The 20339-nt window shown below is 41.4% G+C and overlaps 1 protein-coding gene across 2 annotated transcripts; it reads left to right on the forward strand.

Annotated features, from left to right (window-relative positions):
• The first annotated feature begins 5220 nt into the window (after positions 1 to 5220).
• On the forward strand, positions 5221 to 7651 carry LOC111896961 (translocase of chloroplast 34, chloroplastic). 2 transcript variants are annotated; one of them, XM_023892937.3, is made up of 8 exons: positions 5221 to 5374; positions 5807 to 5910; positions 6029 to 6136; positions 6223 to 6347; positions 6497 to 6761; positions 7017 to 7085; positions 7167 to 7328; positions 7424 to 7651. In XM_023892937.3, the coding sequence occupies exons 2-8, from the start codon at positions 5812 to 5814 to the stop codon at positions 7499 to 7501; spliced, it is 906 nt and encodes a 301-aa protein (XP_023748705.1). In that variant the 5' UTR covers positions 5221 to 5374; positions 5807 to 5811; the 3' UTR covers positions 7502 to 7651. The 2 variants fall into 2 exon arrangements, with proteins under 2 accessions (XP_023748705.1, XP_023748707.1); XM_023892939.3 differs by having other exon boundaries at positions 5242 to 5374; positions 5804 to 5910.
• The last annotated feature ends 12688 nt before the right edge of the window (positions 7652 to 20339 follow it).

The raw sequence follows: 20339 nt of genomic DNA on the forward strand, positions 1-20339 counted from the left end.
AGTATCACGCTTTCCCTACAAGAGATTATGGTTATAATACAGGACTTTAAACAGTACTCTAAGAGTACAATGAAGTATTGTCTCACAACCAGTTTTAACGAGTTCACGTATAGAGTGAGTGAAAGCCCTTTTTGAAATGTAAAAATCCCCGTAAACTATATGTGTCGTTGTTTCCCTATGTGGGTTATTATAACCGTGCAATTGACATAGTAAGCCTGTTACGACGTTCTTCGGGCGTCGGAATGTTTTGACATTTGTCACCCCAGACCTGCCAGTCTAGCTATTGTGAGCCACTTAGGGTGCGGGATTGTCAGTCCCAATATAGATCTATACACAAGTATCACGCTCTCCCTACAAGAGATTATGGTTATAATACAGGACTTTAAATAGTACTCTAAGATTACAATGAAGTAGTGTCTCACAATCGGATTTAATGAGTTTACGTGTAGAGTGAGTGAAACCTTCCTTAGTATGTCCGTAGTGTTAATTTACCATAAAATATACCTAATATAGTTCATTATAAGTGTGCCTTCCTTAGTACGTTTGTAGTGTTAGTGTACCATAAACTATACCTAATATAGTTCATTATAAGTGTGCCTTCCTTAGTATGTTCGTAGTATTATCGCACCATAATTTGTACCTATTATAGTTTATCTTACATGTTTGTAGTGGATGAAAACCCTTATGAATAACTAACTCTGCTACGTGAGAGTAAACTAACATGAAATATACTCAATATATAGCTAAACATGGTTGTACACTTTGCTCAACATGTTACAAAGTGTTAATAAACTTGTAGATTGTTTTTATTAGTTATAACATTTCTGTCACTGTATTTAGAAAAATTGTAGAAAAATCACTGGAAGTCGAAAACTAGATCCGCAAACTCTGAGAGTTTAGAAAATGTGTCTAGTTTGTTCATAATTTTTATTTTTATTTTTAGTGGTCTCTAACCAGTGTGAAAATGTCCATCTTCACAGGTCTGAAATCAGTTTTGAAGTGATAGGCAGTTTTGTAAATATCGTCATAAATTGTAGAAAAATCATATGAATGTGTACAAGTAGTCATTAGAAAGGTATAAACTTGAACTAAATGCAGGTAAAACAGTTTTGAAAAATATTAAGTTTAGGATGGTTAAAATAGCTCGTGAATAGGCCATAACTTTTCTATTGTAAGTTGTTTGTTTAGTTTAGAATATGTTTTGGGTGTTGTAACTAGGATCCCCCCCCCCCTAAAACTTGAAGAAAACCTGAAAATGTAGGGGTATGAACTCAAGTTGAGTGATTTTCTGAGATGGATGTGGGAAAAAAGTGGTTTCCAAGTCAAGAACACTTGGAGGACACTTGAGGATTTGAAGATCCTAAGAACAAATATGACGATATTTGTATAAGAAATCCATGATTTGAATGAAGGAGTGTAGAATATTTAGAGTTAGAATGAAGATAATTAAAAAGAGTGGAGGAGAAACTCAATATCTTCCTAGGAATTTCGAGTTCTAGAGTGGAAATGAGAGAGAGAGAGAGAGAGAGAAATAAGTTTGCTTTTAGTGAAGGTAAATGAGTTCTAGGTTGTGAGGGATATAGACTTCTTTGGGTGGATTTGATTAAGGAAACTTTTTGAAGAAGGGTGAAAAGGTACAAAGATTTGACTAGCTAGATGTAAATAGTGACATAAAACATGAATAATGACCTGAAGTTGTCATGGAGTGGGTATGGGAGTGGTTGGTGTCATAGCTTCTTGGAAAGGTCAACACTTATTGACAATATCTTGTACAAAAGATATTATCCATAGTTTAACTTTTCCTCAAAATATGATTAAAATATGGATTTATGGGGTTTAATATGTTTAAATATGGGTTTGGGTGAAAATTCCCCCTCAAAATCATCAAAAACGAGCTTAAGAAGCGAAAGTGGTTGAAAACCGGGAATAAAGAAGCGAACCTGTGAGGGTTCAGTTGGTGCGAGGTTCAGTCCATGGGCTGAGGGCCGAAAGTGGGTTTGCTCCAAGAAGACTCACATGCAAAGTTTTTCGAGTAGGAACCGAAGGCGAAATGAACCGAAGGCCGAAGGTGGTCTGAATCGAAAGTAGTCTCGGTCCTTTAGCAGGTTCGGTCCCTTAGGCTAGCTTCGGTTCTTAAGAGAGGCTTCGAATCTAAGAGAGGTTTTGGCCCTATATGGTTGTTTTTAAAATACTCCTCCTATTTCGAGCAGTTTTTGACTATGTTAAGGGTCGGGATGCCCCGGGTGATTATAAAAATTGAAAAGTGATTTTCAGAGAGATTTAAGAGAGAGAGAGAGAGAGAGTGAGTGAGAGAGATTGAGAGACACTTTTTTTGTGACCTTTGTTAGTGTTTAGCCTCTTAATGCAAGGTTTATAAACCCCGTTAAGCATCGTTATGAATGTTATACCCCCCCCCCCCCGAAGTGTATGTAATAATGTTTTATCGAGTCGTACAACACTTACCCTGTTAAGCCCTAACATATAAGAGCTAGTTCAGAGGACCGGTTTGACGTGTTGACTTTATTTGACTTTGACTTAACCAGAAATTGACGGTTGTCACAAGAAGAGACACCACTACCATGACCTCGTGAAAAAACACCATGGAAAGATCCGCACCCTCGATTAATGGTTGACTAACCACGACCAGAAGATGCAACAGTAAAGGCAACAAGAGTGGGGTTGTTATTTGTCAAAGTAGATAAAAATAACTTGTGACTCTCGGCTTGGGAGAGAATATCATGAAACGAGGGACGAGGACCGATCAAGTGTTGTGTGGTTAAGAACATTTCAAATGATGAACCAAGACCAGAGACGAACCAATGAATCTTATCAGATTCCTCAAGGGGATGACTGATAGCACTGAGTTGATCACATACAACTTTAAATTTTCGACTACAATCAACAACAGTAGATGATCCCTTCTGAAGATGATGAAGAGAATCACGAGGAGTGTGTACCTGTTCAACAGAGTCATGACTGTAGGTATTTTCTAAAGCCTTCCAAATAGAATGAGTAATATCATGACCGAAGGTCTCAGCCATAGCTTCTTCAGATAAAGATGATTGTATAAGAGTAAGTATGTATTGATTAGCAGTGAGCCAGGAAACATATGTAGGGTTTGGAGAAAAGACATTGTTGGTAATAGTGGTGGTTTGCGGAGCAATGATAGACCCATCAATATAACTTGTAAGTTTTTAATAACCAAGAAGGGGCAACATCTGTCGTCGCCATAATAAATAGTTGGGTGAAGAAAGCTTAATGGTAAGCATGTAAAGAATTGTAGCAAGAAGAATAAGGGAGTCTGCTTAGTTCCGACGACCATGGAGATCAATGAAGATGAAGAAGAAAGAGGAGGCCAGGAAGAAATTAAGTTGATACCATAATAGGGTTTGTGAAAATCACTTTATGTTGGTGATGAGTATATTGATATCAATTTATAATACAACAACACAATCAAATAAGGAAATACAAAACAACTTTCCTAAGATATGGGATCTTGAGAATCAGCTCTATCATAAGGTCATGTTAAGGGATGGAGCTACTTCAATTATGAAGGTCTTTCAATTACTAATTTACTATAGTGTTTTACATTCTTATGACTTGTTGCAAATAACATTAGGCTAATGTTTTAATTTTTCGAGGGCGTTTTTTTTATTAGGTTTTCATGATTAATCTAGATTTTGTCTTTGAGGTTTCTAGATCTTTTTTGTGTTTTTAGGTTTCGGTGTTTCATCTGGTACTCTGTTTCTTGATTTGGTTTTTTTTTGGTGTTTTAGGTTCTAGAGCTTCTTGGTAGATCGAATGATATTTAGTCTTCATGTAAATCTTTTATCATGATAATTTCTGGTGAATATCATAACCAAGAATAAGCACATTTTCGTTTTTACATTTTGCTTTTTGAACTAAAAAAATACTGACTGAGATGATGCAATTTATAGGGTATGAAACTTTCATTAGTTGGGTATGACTATGTTACATGATGTAAATCACAAAAGATGGCAGAATCAGGGTACAACTATGTTACATTCTCATCTTTTTATAGCATCGTACTTTGTAAAATGGCATCATTTTGAGGATTTTTGAACATTGAGTGGATTTTTTTTAAATATTCTTTTATAACATTCTACTTTTTTGAAAACCGTCATTTATAGCATTTAGCATTTTAAAATGGTTTTTTTAACGATTTCGAACTTGGACTAGACAGTAAATAAAAAACATATACTTATATGGCATTCTACTTTTCAGAAACTTTAAGTTATGTACCGGAAAAAAAATAATAAATATTATATGGTATATGCTTGCTTTTGTTATGTGTGCTTTTGTGTAACAAGCTCTTTATAACACCATAAGTTTTTTTTTGTTTTTTTTTCTACTTTATCATGTTGCCTTACCTAACATGTGTGAACTATTTTTACTGTCATTTTATTTTATGTCATTTTACATTCATTGTTTTTCCTTAGAAGTGTTTGGTAAATTTATTTAAAAAAACTTATGATTTTTTAACTTATAACTTATTTGGTGAAATAAAGAGTTTTTAATAAGTAAGAGGTATGTTATTTACACCTTTTGATTTATTAGAAGTTATCAACGATTATAAGTTGTTTTTTATCCAAAGATTTTTTTTGACTTATACCGGTAAACCGATAATAAGTCAAAAAACTCCTTTTTAAACTTTACCAAACACCCCTTAATATCATTCTACTTACATTCATTGTTTTTCCTTAGAGGTGTTTGGTAAACTTATTTAAAAAAAACTTATGATTTTTTGACTTATAACTTATTTAGTGAAATAAAGAGTTTTTAATAAGTAAGAGGTATCTTATTTACATTTTTTGATTTATTAGAAGTTATCAACGGTTATAAATTGTTTTTTATCCAAACATTTTTTTTTGTTGACTTATACGGGTAAACCGATAATAAGTCAAAAAAACTCATTTTTAAGCTTTACCAAACACCCCCTTAATATCATTCTACTTTCATTAAATTACATAATAATGTCAACCAAAAAACAATCTTCCTAACCGAAGATTTTTCCTTAATAATGTCATTTTATTTGATTTGTCGTTACGAGTTTAAATTATCAAAAAGTGTTTTTCTTTCTTAACCATGATTTCCATAAGTATTAACCTACGAAATCATATAAATCAAATGAATAAATCCTCTTTTATAAATGAACTCGTTTATGTTATTCGATTCGGATGCAATTTTTATCTTCTACCCGCCCCAATTTAGTGTATTTCCGGATATACCCTTTCGCAGGGTTCATAATACTCGAAGCTTTTATCTATTGGGTAGCTCAATTCTGAAAAAGGTTATCCATCGGAGCTCTATCGGTTCACGCAGGCATCACCGCCACCTCTCTCTCCAGTCGCCGGCAAGACTCCCCTTCCCCTCCTCTCACATTTTCCTTGAACACTTATCTCTCACGCTTTCAAATTCTACTGTGAAATTCACAATTGATAATCATTGTAAATTTACAGATGAGCATGAAATAATAACTGAATTTTGGTGGAAATTTCTATATGCTCGGTGTGATTTTTTTTACTTGTTTGGATTATTGAAATGATAAATGTGGAAAGCTAGATTAGGTTTGTTTTGATCATACACTTGATTCGACAGGGCTTGTGTTCGAAGTTTGGTTAATCTTTGGGGTTCAATAAACTCTGAGCTACAATTGTTAAATAGTAATAGAATCTCACAAAACCGAATGTAATTTAGTGTCGCTTTTGAATTTTACTGCTTTGGGGTTGAGGGTTTATGCGTAATTGATTTGCATAGTGGTTTAATTACGTTTTTCTTACAGCAGCTTCCATGGCGTCTCAGTTTATCCGTGAATGGAGTGGGATTCAGCAATTCCCTCCCGCCACCCAGGACAAGTTGCTACAACTGTTGGGAAAACTAAAGGAGAAGGTCTAACTCTTTCCCTAATTCCCTTCATGTATATACTCACTACACTCACATTAAAAGCAATATTATTACAAATTAACTTTACCAATTTTCTTATCTAATTCCTGTTCATATGTTACAGAAAAGGGACAGGTTAACGATTCTTGTAATGGGGAAAGGTGGAGTTGGAAAGTCTTCAACTGTGAACTCTATCATTGGTGAAAGAGCAGTTACTGTTAGTGCTTTTCAGGTACTTTTTTAAGTTTCTCAAGATATTTTTAGACCTAAACTTTATTGTACATGTTGAATTGCTTATAGAACAACATGAATTTTTAGTCAGAAGCATTGAGGCCTACAATGGTGTCAAGAGAGAGGTCAGGGTTTACACTGAACATCATTGACACACCAGGCATTGTTGAAGGAGGATATGTTAATGATCAAGCTCTTGAAATCATCAAAAGGTTATCTTTACTTTCCATGGTTTTTAATACATATGAAAGAAAGCTTTTGTCTAGAAAGATTTACACTAATGGAAACTTCAAAGTTCAAATATTTGACATTTATACATGATTATGATGCACTGTTTTCTTTTCTATGGTTGTTTGAGCAGGTTTCTTTTGAACAAGACAATAGATGTTTTGCTCTATGTGGATCGATTAGATGCATATAGAGTTGATACATTAGATGGACAAATTGTGAAAGCTATAAGCAATAGTTTTGGTCAACAAATATGGAGAAAAGCAATTGTAGTTCTCACACATGCTCAATTATCACCTCCAGATTGTCTTTCTTATGATGAATTTTTAGCAAAAAGATCTGAAGCTCTTCTCAAGGTTGTGTATCGTGGTGCTAGGTTCAGAAAACTAGATATCGAGGTTCGTCTTTTCTTCAAAATTACCATTTTACCCTTACCCATGCCAACATATTTTCTGCAGTACTTTATCACCTTTTCAGGTGGGTTGAAAGATTGCAATTTTTGTTCTAATTTAGCCCTTTGCTTTGACTGTGTGAAGTGTAAACTGTTTGTCTTGATAAAATGACCATTTTACCCCTGTTATATATTTCGGTTAATGATAATGTAAATTAATAATAATTACTAACTTTTACTCTGTTCTTGTTGCTGTTTATAGAACTTTCCTATTCCTATTGGTTTGGTTGAAAACAGTAGCAGATGCAACAAAAATGAGAAAGATGAAAAGGTTATAGTAGTCATTTTAATATTTATTTCTTTTTAACTTTTTATTCTTGACAATTAATTAATGCATCTTAATTTTGTTTAGATTCTTCCAAATGGGAGTGCATGGATTCCAAGCATAGTGGAAACAATCACAGAAGTCAGTTTGACCGAAAGCAAAAGCATTTTGGTTGACCAGAAGTTAATTGATGGGCCTAATCCAAATGAAAGAGGGAAACTATTCATTCCTTTCATCATAGCATTTCAAGTAAGTATGAAGGGTAAAATAGTCATTTACTAGCAAATCATTTGAATTGATTTCTAACTTGATCATTGTGTGTCCTCAATTGTGTGTAATGACAGTACTTTTTTGTTGTGAAACCGCTTCAAAGATCAATCAAGAATGATATTGCGAAAGAGTTAAAGCCTTTATGGGCATGAGGAACAAAGAAGGAAGATTTATGGTAATTAGTTTTTGGAATTTAATTTGAGAGAACAATTTTTGTTTAATTCTAAAAGTTACAATTTCTTGAAATTGAATTGATGTTTGGTATTGATATCACAATGTAGAGGAAAGTGTGTTGTTTTGGAGGGGTTGGGTTTTAATTTTTTTTTAGTTATCAATTTAGAAAATGGTTATAATTTATGAGAAAGGAAAACAATATATTAGAACGATGGCAAACATCACTATGAAGTGCATAAATTGCAAGTAAATCATCACTATGCAATCAAGTCCATGCGTGTTAATTAGTTAATATGGTCACATTTTGTTATTCGATCATATTCTTGCATAACATGAACTTATGAGTTTTCGATGTTTTGATAAATTTTAGTTGGAGAACTTTTTTTTTTCGTATTGTTAAGAAAGAAACAAAATAAATATTTCTAAAAAAGAGAGAATGCTATAAAAATCTTTAAGTTTGACAAGAATTTGCATTTTTACTTGAAACTTGTAGACTTTTTTTTTTTCATTTGTGGCATTTTATAAGTTTGACACACGGGGATCTCTGGTTGACATGGCCATGACGTGGAATGTCATTTTTGTATGGTTTCTTTAACTGAAAATATTAAGCCCTTTGGAAATAGGTTGTCGGGATTCGAAATATATCACCACACATAACTAATGGGTCGTACATAATTTCACACAAAACACAAATAGAAAGGGACATACACTAGAAGATGTCTAAGTTTAACGATTTCTACAAGATGGCAACTCAAAAAAAATAGCCAAAATATTTTTAATGCGGCGCTCTATGAATACTGTTTGAAAAGTAACATGTTGATATTTAATCAGGAAGGGTTTGATGGGTGAAAGCAGAACTAAAAGTGGTTACACCAACTAGGAAGCTGTTTTTTTTTTTTGATCTGCGCAACTTTTGTCTGCATCGTGCAAATATATGCCCTTGCAGAGTGTTTGTTTTTTGAAAGTGTGCAGATCAAAAAACATCTACACGAGATCTTCTGTAACACCATAAAGTTTAAAACCAATTTTTCATTTCAAAACACAAATAAAATATGTCACATTTCCTCAAAATCACTAGTAACAAATTATCAACACATTTTTATTTTAAATTGTTTATCACAAATCCAGGATCCTCCAAACATAACTCTTTCTCTCGTGTGTACAATCGAGTCGGCGCCTTCCTGATATCATGAAAAGTACCTGAAACACATATCACATAATACGGTAATCATGAAGCTTAGTAAGTTCCCCAAATACAACACACATATCAGTAGCTTCTCATGGCTATACTCAGATAAGACCCTCCGGTCAATGTGTCTCAGTGGGACCCTCCGTTCCCATAACTCTACTGGACCCTCCGGCCCTAACTCAGGATTCAGGAAGCTCATAATAATAATACTCAGCATAAATCATAAAGACATAATGCAGAATATCACAATACACAGATAAGCAAATAAGACATCTCAGTCGCACAAAGATACCACACATGGTAAGTATAGTGAGAAGACTCACCTCGAAAGCTAACAAGTAATAATCTCGCACACGGAAATCTCGAACTAGCCTCCGCCTATCACATAGGATAAATATCTCTAATTAATACTTTATTCTCACTTAATACCAAAAGGTTGTCCTCTCTTTCTCTTTCTAACTCTTGGATTGGGTAAAAGACTATTTTAGCCCTCTATGGTCTCCATTACTCATGTAAGACCAAACCCTAAAGTCAACAGAAGTCAAACTCGAGTCAACAGTCCATGTTTGACCCGACTCGCCGAGTGCATCTATGTGACTCGTCGAGTCTCCTTGTTTCTTCTGGAATATCATGAAAATCTACCTGGACTTGTCGAGTTGTCTCGCCAACTCGCCGAGTCACCCATGTCCAGACTCATCGGGAAAAAACCCCAGCCGACTCGCCGAGTCAGCTCATGGACTCGGCGAGTCCCTTCAATCTGATTTCTCATTCAAACGATTCAAAGCAGCTCTACTACTCCAAACACTAGATCTAGCATCCCAAGACTCCATTGTCACGTAAAGCTTCAATCTTTATGTTCATGCATGGTAGTTTTGCTCCAACATACGAAAACATGCTCTCACAATGTGTTAAGCACAATATCCTTCATATGAGTGAATAAAGTTGGGACATTTGGACTCTAAGGACCTCACAAGGTCCATATCTGGGGTCTAAACCTCAAGACAACTCTATAATCTCGAAATCCCAAATAAAGGTGGCACAAACCCTAACCTTCCAAAATCAAGAGATTTAACCATAAGAATGATAAAGGTATGAACTTTTCACCTTTTACAAAAGCTCTTGGATGACAAGCAATAGATCTAACAGTCTCTTCTCGTTCCTTGCTTGAATTCCTTCTCTTTCCCTCCAAAGATGCACCAAAATACTCAATATAAGCTCCACATTCTCTCTCTTAGCTCAAAAAGGCGACTAGGGTTTCTCTCAGTGAAGTTGGGCGACTCATGAGCCGCAAATGGGGCTATAAGTTCCCTTATAGGCCCCAAACTCGGAGATTTAGGGTTTCACTACACAGCACCTACTCGGCGAGTCAGCTCTCCGACTCATCGAGTCCGCTCATTAAACCTAAGCAGTCAACTTGACTCTACTCGACAAGTTGGACTCACAACTCGTCGAGTCACTCAATAAACCCCACAATAAACTCACCATTAATATACCTATGATTTCGGATGTTACAATTCTCCCCCACTTGAATTAGATTTCGCTCTTAAAATCGCTCCTTAGCGACACATAGATCAAACCCAATAACCCACGAAACACCACCGAAAGGATCTCATACCACACAACTATCTTCCTCCAAGGTCATTTGAACCCAAACAGGAGCTCCCAATCCCGAATAAGCACAGACTCCTCTGTCGCTATGATACCTGATCGGACTTTCCAGGACCTGGAAAACTCTAGTGGTCTATCTCCCTGTCAGACTGCCCCCGCACGATATCACCATGCTTATCCCTCCTAGAATAACAGACCCAGATAACTCACTACCCCTCTGATTCTCTTGCTGCGACTGACAGAATCGAGTCATTGGTCAATAATTGGCTACCCATCACTCATACCAGATATACTAATCAATCCAGTCCATACTCCAAAGGAACGAAAGGGGTCACATTCCACCAGGGACTCATCTACTGAACTGCTATCAGAACCCATCTGAACAATGAACTCTCAACACCCTGTCCTCAGACACAAGAAAATGATTATGCTCGCTCGTAAGTATCCTATGATATCTATAATCATAAGCCCTAGCTTCCTTTCAAATATTTCATTCAAAACTTGAGCACCAGGTCAACTCCCGTCCCAATAGGTGAACCCTCAAAGGTTACCCGAAGCATACCCGAAACATCTCACTAGCTTCCTTCTCACAATAGCTATCTCGGACCACTCTGTCAAACGGGTTACGAAGTCCACTTTTCCCCAAGCGAATACTAAAATCCCAACTGAAATCGTCTCATCCTCAACCTCTGTCGTCTGCTACTCGTTAGTTCCATGCATCTCTCGGTCTTTCCCATACCAACAAACTGACCCACTCAGATCTAAGATGTCAGGTGACAAACAATACCCCTCCAAAATGAGACCCATCTCTAAATCCGGAATCTCATTTCGCCTACTCAATACACCGTTAGAGTCAAACTCAAACTCGAGAGTCTGATCCGACACAGAATTGGAACCACTCGTCCCAATGAAGCACTCAACCCATGACCCATAACCCGCTATCCACACATACATCACTTCTCCAATTCCTTCAAATTATGATAACCACGCCTTAACTCAACCCATAACGATTCCCGACCAATATGGAGACCCCAGTCTCGCCCTTGGTCCGACCACTAAGTTCCCGAAAACTCAAATAATAAGGCTACCCAAGCCTAAAAACTCTTATGCGTCATGCTCTGACTAGCGAATAAGACGACTCCCCGTAGTATCATAACATTCCCTCTTATTAACCCGAGAAGGCTCCCCGTAGGCCTACGTCACTCTCTCACTGACTCATGAATACTACTGCTCCCCGCAGTATCACAACACTCTCTCGCTGACCAGTGAATACTACGGCTCCCCGAAGTATCACAACACTCTTTCGTTGACTGGTGAATACTACGACTCCCTACAGTATTACAACACTTTCTCACTGACTGGTGAATACTATGGCTCCCTGCAATATCACAACACTCTCTCGCTGACTCACCATGGGCTCACTCCATGGTTTTCGCTAATAATCCAAAGTGATTACTCTCACTCAGATCCACTCACCCTCTTATCACCCCATAATCTCATTCTAGAGTCATCACCCCCACCGAGTTCACTATCGAATACTCCATGGTCTAACATAGATAGGTACACACACCACCTGGGTTAAGAATCACAACTCCTTACGACAACCATCGTGACCAAACATTTTTCTCGCTACAATTTACACTCTTGGATATTCCCGTTTGATGACATTAGTTGAAGGGCTCCCGCTGGAACCATAGTCATTTGATTATCCTCTTGCCATCTCATAACTCAAGTCTCAAAATGATCGAAAATTCAGGGCATCATACTCGAATACCTCGGTACACTATCACAGAACCTCACGATGTCTTGCCTCAACAATTGACCTCCTACTTACGGCACCATACTCAGATACCACAATGCATCCTTCCAGAATCTTACAGCAGATCTTCCTCTCACACCACTCGTAACTTCTAAATATTCCAACTCTCAATTTGAAATACAGAGGAATCGTCAATGACTCAGAACATTTTGACGACAATCTGAGACTCCCTCCTCTATTGCTCAAAATCCATGCAAGAATACTCATACCGATCCTGAAGTTAGTTTCCCAATCAACTTCTTCCCTTTCCAAAGTGCATATAACGACCCATACATTGAGCCCGAAGTTCTCAACCACCGAAACTATCCTTTCGAGCCAACCACCTTGAATTTACCATTACAACCTTGAAGAATTTCTAACCACCACAAGGTATCTGACCAACGGCCACCTGCCGTGGAGACACTCGTCGTTTCCTGAACACGTATAACATGCATTATCTCGCCCTGCTTCTCACCTTGACCACCAATAAATGTTGGTCTCATGTATTCGTACCGTAGGTCCCTATATCTAGTTCTCTAACCACCCTAGAACAAATCTATGATCCTTTCAATAAAATACCCGGATCTCCCCCACTCAGGGTTCAAACCATCACCAACAACCTACTCCATAGACTGTTTCACCAAGTATATCACACTTGACTCTTGAAACGAACCACACAATCATTCAATGATCTTCCCGATGGAAACCAAGCAACTACAAATATCCCGCATCTCAAACAAAACCTCAGAATCCTCTCAACGTGACTGCCTCTTGTCATCTAGAATGCCTCAGACCAACACACCGTCGGATACGGTAACACCGTGAATTTTCAAAATAATATTTCGCAAATATAAAAACATTTCTCATTTAATTTCATAAAACATTAAGTTTAAAATTCCAATCTGTATCATACAAATCCCAAGATCACATAAATATATCAAAAGTCCCCTGCGTGTGTACAGATCAAGCCGGCGCCTTCCCACGGTCATCGCTAGTACCTGAAACAACAACACTAACACTGTAAGCACGAAGCTTAGTGAGTTCCCCAAAATACCACACATAAAACACATATTAGCCACTCGAGGCTATAACTCTATGGGTCCGTGCACCCAACTCTGTGAACCCTCAGGTTCTAACTCTAGGAACCTTCCGGTTCCAACTCTGTAAACATGCACAACATATATCACATAGAAATAATGCAATACAACATATAACATACATAACATGCAAATACTCTGTCACATAACTCTGGTTACCTACTCAAGGTAAAGTATAGTGAGAAGACTCACCTCGCGTATCTCGATATCTCACGAATCCTGGAAATCCCTCGTGCTCGATCCTCCGAGCTCTAATCCTCCTATAACATCATATGTCTCTAATTAACACTTTTTATCTCTAAGGCTGACTATCCCTAAAAAGTCAACACAGGTCAACTCTGGTCAACGGTCAACGGTCAACTATGACCGGACTCGGCGAGTGCACAAGGGCAACTCGGCGAGTCTAGACGTTTTCACCAACTCTCTAGGATTCCCTTCTTACACGTCGAGTACTCCCCCTGACTCGACGAGTTCCACCTGGAAGAATCGTGGGGCCACCCCGACTCAACTCGCCGAGTCTCAAGAACAACTCGGCAAGTCCCAGTCCGACTCAGTCCACCTGCCAACCCTCTCTAACTCACCCTGACTCACTGAGTCAACCTATGACTCGACTGGACCACTCACTGAGCGAACTCAAGGAAATCTTCAAGCTACTCGTCGAGTCTGTTCGTCGGACTCGGCGATTCCATGCCATGCAACCACTCCAACTTGCTCCCAAGGTCAGATCTGCTCCAACAATTCATAGATCTGGCCTTCCTAGACTGATTCATCACGTAAAGCCCCTAACTTGGTGTCCATAACACACCCCATGGCTCATAAATAGCAATTTGACCTAAGGCATAAGGATTCCAATCCAAAACCTCCATTGATTCCCAAAAAGCTTGGGCAAAGGGACACTCTGGACCTCCAAGGGTCTAGATCTATGGTCTAAATCGCTTAAGGGACCAAGGGAGCACTAGATCTAGCCACAAAAGGGTTCAATAAACCCTAAATCAATGTAAACATCAACATAGAAGAGGATAGCTCGAAGGTATTACCACAATAGTGATGCTCTGGACTCCAAACTCTCAGAAGATGGCTCCTCTTGCTTTCCCCTTAGTTGATTTTCCCTTTCCTTGCAAAATGACACCCCCAAGATCACTAATGGCCTCCTACTTTGCTCCAAACGCTCACACTCGATTAGGGTTTCACTCAAGGGACTGGTGAGCACAAATGACGGCCATAAGTCCCTTTAAATAGGTCCCAAACCCGAGAAATTAGGGTTTCATTAAACAACGCGGACTCGCCGAGTCCATATCCTGGACTCGCCGAGTCCAAGCGAATCCCGCGTCCAGAATCGCGATCCTACTCGGCGAGTCTGAGCTCCAACTCGCCGAGTCCCCTCTCAAAACACCAAAATCATAAACATAAAAGATACCTGGAAATCCGGGCTGTTACAACTCTCCCCCACTAGAACTAGACTTCGCCCTCGAAATCTCGCTCTGAAAATAGCTCCGGATGCTGCTCCCGCATCTTGCGCTCCGGCTCCCAGGTCATCTCCGATCCCTTCCGGTGTTGCCACTGAACCAACACCAGAGGTACCTCCTTGTTCCTCAGAACCTTGATCTTCCGATCTCTAATGGCCACTGGTCTCTCGGCATAATTCAGGCTCGCATCCACCTGAATATCCTCTAATGGAACCACTGCCGACTCATCGGCTATACACTTCCTCAATTGCGACACATGAAAAGTGTCGTGGATCTACCCCAACTCTGCTGGCAACTCCAAACAATAGGCTACCCGGCCTACCCTCGCAATCACACGAAATGGCCCAATATACCGGGGCCCCAACTTGCCCCTCTTCCTGAATCGAATCACTCCTTTCCAAGGAGAGACCTTCAGGAGAACAAAGTCGCCGACCTGAAACTCAAGCTTGGACCGGCGTCTGTCTGCATAACTCTTATGTCGGCTCTGGGCGGTCAATAACCTCTCTCTGACCTGCTGAATCTGCTCTGTCGTCTGAAGCACGATCTCTGTACTGCCCATCACTCTCTACCCAACCTCTCCCCAACAAATGGGGGTCCGACACCTCCTACCATACAACAGCTCAAAGGGTGGCATACCAATACTCGAATGATGGCTGTTGTTGTAGGAAAACTCTGCCAAGGGTAAATACGCATCCCAGCTACCCCCGAAATCCAACACACATGCTCGAAGCATGTCCTCAAGCGTCTGAATCCGCTCACTCTAACCGTCTGTCTGGGGATGATATGCGGTACTAAAATGTAATCTAGTACCCAACTCCTCATGAAATTTCTTCCAGAATCTGGAAGTGAAACGCACATCACGGTCCGAAACAATCGAGATCGGCACCCCATGCCGAGATATCACTTCTCTCACATATACCTCCGCCAACTTCTCCGCTGAAGAACTCTCACTGATGGCAAGGAAGTGAGCGCTCTTCGTCAATCTATCCACAATCACCCAAATTGCATCAACTCCTCTGGCAGTCCTCGGCAATTTGGTGATGAAATCCATAGTTATCTGTTCCCACTTCCACTCGGGAACCTCCAATGGCTGCAACTTGCCATGCGGTCTCTGGTGCTCGGCCTTAACCCTGCGGCAGGTCAAGCACCTCTCGACAAACCAGGCGACGTCCCTCTTCATACAGGGCCACCAATACTCTTTCCTCAAATCCAAATACATCTTCGTAGCCCCGGGATGGATCGAAAATTTCGATCGATGCGCTTCCTGCATCAAAGTAGTACGCGTACCGCCCACAAACGGTACCCAAATCCGACCCTGAAAAGTCATAAGCCCTCGACCATCCGTAACGAACTCTAAAACCAAACCAACGACCCGTTCCCTCTTCTGCATTTCCGGTTGCACAGCCTCGGCCTGTGCCCCACGAATGGAATCCAATACCGGAGCTATCACGGTCAATCTCAAACATACATCTCGTAGTGGAGTGCTCTCCGCCCTACGGCTCAACGCATCGGCTACCACATTGGCCTTGCCCGAGTGGTACAGGATCTCACAATCATAATCCTTGACCACATCCAACCACTTCCTCTGCCGCATATTTAGGTTGGGCTGATCCATCAAGTATTTCAAACTCTTATGGTCCGTGTATATCGTACACCGAACCCCATACAAGTAGTGACGCCAAATCTTGAGGGCGAACACTACTGCCCCCAACTCTAGATCATGCGTGGGATATCTCGTCTCATGAGGCTTCAGCTGTCTCGATGTATATGCTATCACATGCCCTCTCTGCATCAGCACCGCACCCAGCCCCAAAATCGATGCATCACAATATACTACAAAATCCTCCATCCCTTCCGGGAGAGCTAATACCGGGGCTTCGCACAACCTTTGGCGAAGTGTCTCAAAGGAGGTCTGTTGCTCGGGACCCCATGAGAATGCAACACCCTTTCGGGTCAATCTGGTGAGGGGCACTGCGATCTTGGAGAAATCCTTGATAAATCTCCGATAATACCCTGCCAACCCAAGGAAACTCCTGATCTCAGAGGGTGACTTTGGCACCTCCCAACTCATCACCACCTCAACCTTGGCCGGATCGACCAATATCCCTTCCTGATTAACAAGATGTCCAAGGAATTGGACCTCCCGCAACCAGAAATCACACTTGGAGAACTTTGCATAAAGCTTCTCCGATCTCAAAACCCCAAGGACCTCCCTCAAATGCTCCTCATGCTGCTCTCTAGATCTCGAATATACCAGAATATCATCGATAAATACAATCACCGACCGATCCAACATCGGCCTGCATACCCTGTTCATGAGATCCATGAACACAGCCGGGTCATTGGTGAGCCCAAAAGGCATCACCACAAACTCATAATGCCCATATCGCGTCCTGAACGCTGTCTTCTGGACGTCCTCATCCCGCACTCTCACCTGATGATATCCCGACCTCAAATCGATCTTGGAGAACCAAGATGCTCCCTGCAACTGATCAAATAAATCGTCGATCCTCGGTAACGGGTAACGGTTCTTGACCGTCATCTTGTTCAACTCCCGGTAGTCAATGCACATCCGGTGTGAACCATCCTTCTTCTTGACGAACAGAATAGGTGCTCCCCACGGCGAGCTGCTCGGCCGAATAAATCCCTTCCCTAGCAACTCCTGAAGCTGCGAGGATAACTCTTGCATCTATGGAGGTGCAAGATGATAAGGCACCTTAGCGATAGGCGCGGCCCCCGGAACCAAATCAATACCAAACTCCACTTGCCTCACAGGAGGCACACCCGGCAACTCCTCGGGAAAAACATCTGGAAACTCACGCACCACCGGTACCTCCTCAACTGAACTCGGTCTCTCGGAAGTCGCTCGCGTATCCATCACATACGCCACAAAACCCTTACAGCCCTGCTGTAGACACTGCCTCACCCTAGCGGCCGAACAAAAAGCTGATCCTGAACGTGTACCCTCGCCGTACACTGAAAGAACTCCTCCACTAGGGTTTCGTATGGTCACCAGCTGACGCTCACAGTCGATAACCGCGCCGAATCGGCTCAACCAGTCCATGCCCACAATGACACAGACATCACCCATCGCAATAGGAATCAGATCAATCGGAAACTCAACCCCGAAAATCTCTAACACACATCCCCGGAGAACCTCCGTGGCACAAATCACTCTATCATCAGCTATGGAAACACTCAGAGGCCGACTCAATGCCTCACGACTAACACTGATATGCTGACTAAAGGCCAAAGATACAAAAGACCGACTCGCACCCGAGTCAAATAACACTAAAGCAGGTACAGAGTTCACAAGGAAAGTACCTACGCATAACATAATATAAGCATAATATCTCAACATCAAAATAAATACATGAAAGGAAACATACCAGCCACAACATCGGGCGCAGCGCGGACCTCCTCTGCAGTCAGCTGGAAGGCTCTCCCTCGAGCTCTCGGCGCCTCGGCCTTCACAGGCCGACTCTCTGTAGCTCTGATGGCGGCAGGAGCAGATCCCTGAGATGCTCCGCGTAACTGCAGACACTCCGCCTTCCGGTGTCATGTCTGGTTGTAGTGAAAATACACTGCAAACCCCTTGGGGCAGTCCTTGGCCATATGCCCCTCCTTGCCACATTTGTAGCAAGATCCCGCTCGGCAGGCTCCATCATGACCCTCGCCGCACTTCCCGCAAGTGCGGCTCTTCTGGCTCCCTGGTTTGGGATCAGCGGGCTTGGCCCGCTTGGCTGCCGGCTGAGACTGTGTCGGTCGCCGATCCCTCCCCTGAGACTCCGCCTCCTCCCTGGCCTGAGTCTCAAGCTCAATCTCCCTCTTCCGGGCATTTGCCTGAAGCTCAGCAAATGTCCGGTATGAGGAGTTCGCAACGAACTCCCGAATATCCCGCCTCAAAATGCTCAAGTAGCGGCTCATACGTGCCTGCTCAGTGGACACGTGCTCAGGGAAGAACATCGCCCTCTCATGGAACATCCTCGTGATCGCTGTAACTGACTCAGTACCCTGCTTGAGGGTCAGAAACTCCTGTGTCAAACGCTCCCTCTCCACCTGGGGAACGTACTCATCCCGGAACATGGTAGTGAACCTCTCCCAGGTCACCGCCGAAAGCTCAGCAGGCGTATAATGTGTCGTCACAAACTTCCACCAGTCCTTCGCTCCCAAGCGAAGCTGGTTCAGCGCGAACTGAACCTTCAAACGCTCAGGAGACGAGCAAGTGAAGAAACACCCCTCAATATCAGATATCCACCTCATAGCTACCACCGGATCTTGAGTCCCATCAAACTCTGGTGGTTTTGTGTTGCTGAACTCGCGGAACAGCAACGCATCACCACCTTGCGGCCTCGCAGCAGCAATCGCTGCGGTAGCCGCTGCAGCAGCAGCCTCAGAAAGAGCGACATAACGCTCATCAAACGTCTCAATCAGTGTGGTCTTTATAGACCCAAACATCTCCGGTATCTCTGCCCTGATGGCCGCAGCCACCTCCTCCTGGATGATCCGGCGGATCTCCTCCTCACTGGTATCACTGCTCTCGGGCATCAAACGTGTCCTCACCATGATCTACCTCTGAAATACAACATACGATAAATTAGAATCCACACGAGCATACTCACACTCGTCAAATCTTCCCTCCTTGATTCTTGGTATTCCATAGATTCTTACTTGGGCTGCACACCGCTCCGGTGCTTCCAGTAGTACGGGCCCAATACTACTGTCCGCACCGCACCAGAATACACTCCAAGTCCTCCTCTTCGGATCCCAAGTCTCAAGTACTCTATCATGCGTAGACCACTCTCTAATAGATCTCCCATAATCCCCTCGCTGCTACCTACTCACTCTCAAGCATTTCATAGCAGCTCACCTCTCCCTAGGCTAAGGCATCACAAATCAGGCCACTCTAGTCCTAATAGCAATACCTAGCCTACTCTAGCATGCAGATACATCATATCAATATCAATATCACATAATATAAAGGTATTTTGGGAAATCACTGTTCGGGCGCTGACTGATCGTACACACATCTCTTGCTCTGCGTTTTTCAAAAATCTTTTACTCTTTTTGCAAATACATCTCAAATCCTCAGTTTGAGTTCAAATACGCTCGAAGGTGCACTCGAATCCCTCAAACCAAGGCTCTGATACCAACTTGTAACACCGTGAATTTTCAAAATAATTTTTCGCAAATATAAAAACATTTCTCATTTAATTTCATAAAACATTAAGTTTAAAATTCCAATCTGTATCATACAAATCCCAAGATCACATAAATATATCAAAAGTCCTCTGCGTGTGTACAGATCAAGCCGGCGCCTTCCCACGGTCATCGCTAGTACCTGAAACAACAACACTAACACTGTAAGCACGAAGCTTAGTGAGTTCCCCAAAATACCACACATAAAACACATATTAGCCACTCGAGGCTATAACTCTATGGGTCCGTGCACCCAACTCTGTGAACCCTCAGGTTCTAACTCTAGGAACCTTCCGGTTCCAACTCTGTAAACATGCACAGCATATATCACATAGAAATAATGCAGTACAACATATAACATACATAACATGCAAATACTCTGTCACATAACTCTGGTTACCTACTCAAGGTAAAGTATAGTGAGAAGACTCACCTCGCGTATCTCGATATCTCACGAAT

Source organism: Lactuca sativa, chromosome 1 (genome assembly GCF_002870075.4).
Source record: "Lactuca sativa cultivar Salinas chromosome 1, Lsat_Salinas_v11, whole genome shotgun sequence".
In the NCBI taxonomy this organism is placed as follows: Eukaryota; Viridiplantae; Streptophyta; class Magnoliopsida; order Asterales; family Asteraceae; genus Lactuca; species Lactuca sativa.